Genomic DNA, 3,875 nt, shown 5'->3' with positions numbered 1-3,875 from the left:
CATCAAATAGAAATTGTTCTGGCAGGTGCCACTTCTTTTTTAAGATAAAGTTCTATTTTATGCAATATTCTCTTACAAAATAGTTGGGAAAAAAACAAGAAACAAGAGAGAGAAATTTAAAGTGAGGTGAAAACTAAATAGTAAAAGACACAAGAAATTTGCCTAGATACCACACTATAAAATATAAATGAATAGTACAAGTTCTGTTTTCGAATTAGATTCAGTTTTGTATTGATAATATATGACATTTAATAAAGTACATATTTTACAAAATAATAACATCTAATAATGATTCTAATGAAAAAGTAACACCCATGTTGATTCTTAAGCACTTATAAAAAAGAAAAAGAAAACTAAGAAAAGTAATCGATAGTATATATATATATATAAACTCATTTTTATATTGGCATATTTACATAAGTAATTAACTTATAAATAAGTTTATTATCATGCATGTAATGCTTCAACCTACGTTTGTCTTAAAAGATATCATAAAAATTCATTGTATCTCTTTCTTCCTTTCTTTTCTTTTGTTGAAAGACAAATGTACACGTAAACACCAACCACATTGTTCAGACTAAATGGCACACCCTACTGATCAGTGCCTTTTTCTGAGATTGCATAGAGTTTGACTGGTCTTCTATGGACACAATAAATGATAAATCATAGCAGAAATCAGTTAGAACACGAAAGATGTTTAAACGATACCCAAATCAATACACAAAACAATAGTCAGAGAAACTACACTGCTACTACCTAGCAGATGATCAACATTCAGCACTATAGCTTATGAGAAAAACTAACTAACTAAGCAGAAATTAATATAGCTACAGTACATAGACAGTTATACATACTATATCTATATATATATATATAACTTATTTTATCGTCAATTACCCCCCTCCCCTTGTGATAAATGGCTAAATAATAATAGTAATGACAGTAAAATAACAATATACAAAAAGATAATGTTATTGTGCCCCTGGGTAGCTAAACTCTTGCAAAGCACATTCTTGACCTTCAAAATGGGAAGCAAGTGAATCATGGTGATAAATGGAAGTGGTGGTTTCAACCCAATTTGTGGTGGTGCTGGTGGTGGTGTTTTGGTCACAAGTAGTAGTTATAGTAGAATCTGTTATCTTGTGGTGGATCATGCCCTCATTGTACAAGAACTCTAACCCATCTGAATAATTAGAAGAAGGCACCATTTCATCAAATGATGGAGTGAAATTACCATCTTGTCCTTGCATCATGTCATCAACTCCAGAGTATTGACCAGTTTGTGCAAACTGTACCTCGTTGTTGGCAACAATGCAGGCTGAAGAAGAAGAGGAACCAACGTGGACTTGTTCTTGGTAAACTTGTTGCCCTTGTGATGAGAATTGAAGGTTCAACCCATCAAGGGTAGGCTGGTAATAATCACCTGAAAATCTTCCTCCTAGTTTGATCAGGAGTTTCTTGATGGAATCTTGGTCGTTGAAACCTGGACCTTGGTTTGTTGTGTATGGAAAGGGTACTATGGGTAGTGGCAGCACTGGCATGTTAATGTTCTGTGGCCAACATAATTGTTGATGTTGTTGATGTTGTTGACTAGTGCTACTATTTTCCTGAACCATGGATAAGGAAGAAGAATCACCATCGCTACTCCTTCTATTAGCATCACTAATTTCTTGCTTAACACTGCTGTAATTGCCTCTATTACGTGGCTCTCTTCGGTGCTTCCCTAGAAGCTTCTTTTTCAGCCTCGTGTTCCAGTAGTTCTTTATGTCATTATCAGTTCTTCCCGGCAATTGTGCAGCAATCACCGACCACCTGCGATCACACAAACCAAAAGGGTTTCACGAAACAAAGAAACACACACGTTTGAGATGTGAAAGAGAAAGCCGTAACCATAATCTTAGTAAAAAATATATCTCAAAAAACCAAACACGCATTATAATCAGTAACATGCATATATTGTAGCAAGTAACACATTAAGCTGGGAGTGAAATGAACACGCACACACACATGTATATCCAAAAGAATGTATAAACCTGCTTCCGATACTGATGTAAAGGCTACAAATAATGTTGTCTTCTTCCTCGGAGAAACCACCGTGCCTGAGATTAGGGCGAAGATAGTTCAGCCACCTAAGGCGGCAACTCTTGCCACATCGCTTAAGGCCTAGTTCATCACAAAATTAAAGATACTGTCAGACACACACACACAAAAAAAAAAAAAGACCAAACCTAATCTTCATACTGATCATGATGGCTGTTAAATAAATGAAAATCACCCAAACCCAATTGGAATATATAATCTTATAATAATAATTTGAACACTATGCTTTAAAAATTTGAAGTCTTTTGTTGATTGAATGATTCNTACAGAATGAAATGGATGAAGGAAAAGAAAGTTTAGAAATAGGGTTAGAAAGAAAGTGGTATAACATACCTATTTTTTGAGGCAAAGCAATCCAGTTACCACCAGTGCCATGTTTTTCTATGTAGGATTTGAGCTTAGCATCTTCTTCTGGAGACCATGGACCTTTCTTCACGTTTGCTTTGTCGCAGCAAGGAGCTCTGCCCATGTTGTCTTTTTGGTTTTGGTGTCTGCTTTGAGCTTTTTGATTGATTGGGGCAACTTCTACTCTTTAATTACAGACCCAAGTCAGAATTATAGGAGAGAGAGAGAGAGAGAATGAGAATTATTAATATAAAAACTTGAAGGAGATAAACATGATTCCAAGACAATCCATTGCGCTATTTTTATATAGTGTGTGTGGCAGAAAAGAAAGGTATATGTTAATTTGATATAGAAAATTGCTGAAATTTAGTATTGCCAGAATAGGAGAATAAGGTTTGTTCTTCTTGTCTTTCTTAGACTGGAATCAATTTTAAGTTGTATATACTATGGGCTCTAACATATTTAATTTTCCTTTCAACTTTTTGGAGTCCACTCTTTCTTGCTTCACTGTCTACCCACATATGCATGCATCTGACATTATGGCAGCACTTTTCTTTCTTACACTCTTTCTCCATTTTTTTCAACTTTTTCTTATTACAAAATTTATTTTTTACTTTTTATTTTTTGTAGTTTTAATAACACATTTTCTTATTACAAAGTGTACTCTCTTTTTTTTTAAAAAAAAAAATCTAAATGTTATCATTAAAGTTCTCTCCCACCCCACATTTTTAGATTTCCTTCATTTTCTTGATATGTTGAATGTGTTTTTTTTTTTCCTTTTTTGTAACATGTTCTTATAAAAAAAGTCAAATTATGACCATTTTTATGAAGTAACTTCGTTTTATTACTGATAAAATGTATAAAAAATGAAAAAATTTACGATAAAAATGTGCAAAAAATTGGAAACTTAATTATAAAATGAGTGACAAAAAAGATGACAATGTACAACATGCCATTAATTATTTATTTTTTAAAACTTAGTGATAAAATAATGTTGTGTATAGAATGGACAACCTAAATATCCTTATTTAATATATTTGTTTTTTTTTATAAAAAAATTAAACTTTTTTATTTTATTTAAAGAATGGGTTGATGACTTCTTAAACCTTATTAATTGATAAAGTTATAGCATGGAAATAAAAGTAAGAAAAATGTACTATATATTTAAGTTTGTATTACAGATTCTGTTGTTTAGGAGTTATCAACAATGTTGGACATTGTTTAATTGTGATGTAGCTTTTGTCAATGCTTTGAAATTTGGCTGTGAAGGCTGTCTTATATTAGTGTAAAGTTAATATCTTTCCAACTTCTAAGTTGACCAGTTTTATTATCACTTTAGGGCACAGAGAGTCTGAAATACACGAGAAGGACACATCTGCTTCCTGAACTGAAAGAAAGACCGTTCAAAAATCTATGTTTAGAGTTATTTT

General features: G+C 32.6%; 1 protein-coding gene across 1 annotated transcript; it reads right to left on the bottom strand.

Annotated features, from left to right (window-relative positions):
* Positions 1 to 445: 445 nt before the first annotated feature.
* On the bottom strand, positions 446 to 2,813 carry LOC106764327 (transcription factor RAX3). The gene is made up of 3 exons (XM_014648609.2): positions 2,434 to 2,813; positions 2,034 to 2,163; positions 446 to 1,812 (listed from the first exon to the last, which is right to left on the bottom strand). Exons 1-3 carry the CDS (start codon positions 2,567 to 2,569, stop codon positions 972 to 974), a joined length of 1,107 nt encoding a protein of 368 aa, XP_014504095.1. The 5' UTR covers positions 2,570 to 2,813; the 3' UTR covers positions 446 to 971.
* Between the last annotated feature and the right edge of the window lie 1,062 nt (positions 2,814 to 3,875).

This window comes from Vigna radiata, chromosome 6 (genome assembly GCF_000741045.1).
Source record: "Vigna radiata var. radiata cultivar VC1973A chromosome 6, Vradiata_ver6, whole genome shotgun sequence".
NCBI classification, from domain to species: Eukaryota; Viridiplantae; Streptophyta; class Magnoliopsida; order Fabales; family Fabaceae; genus Vigna; species Vigna radiata.
Note: the sequence above shows the minus strand (reverse complement) of the source record. Positions and strands in the feature narration are given on the sequence as shown.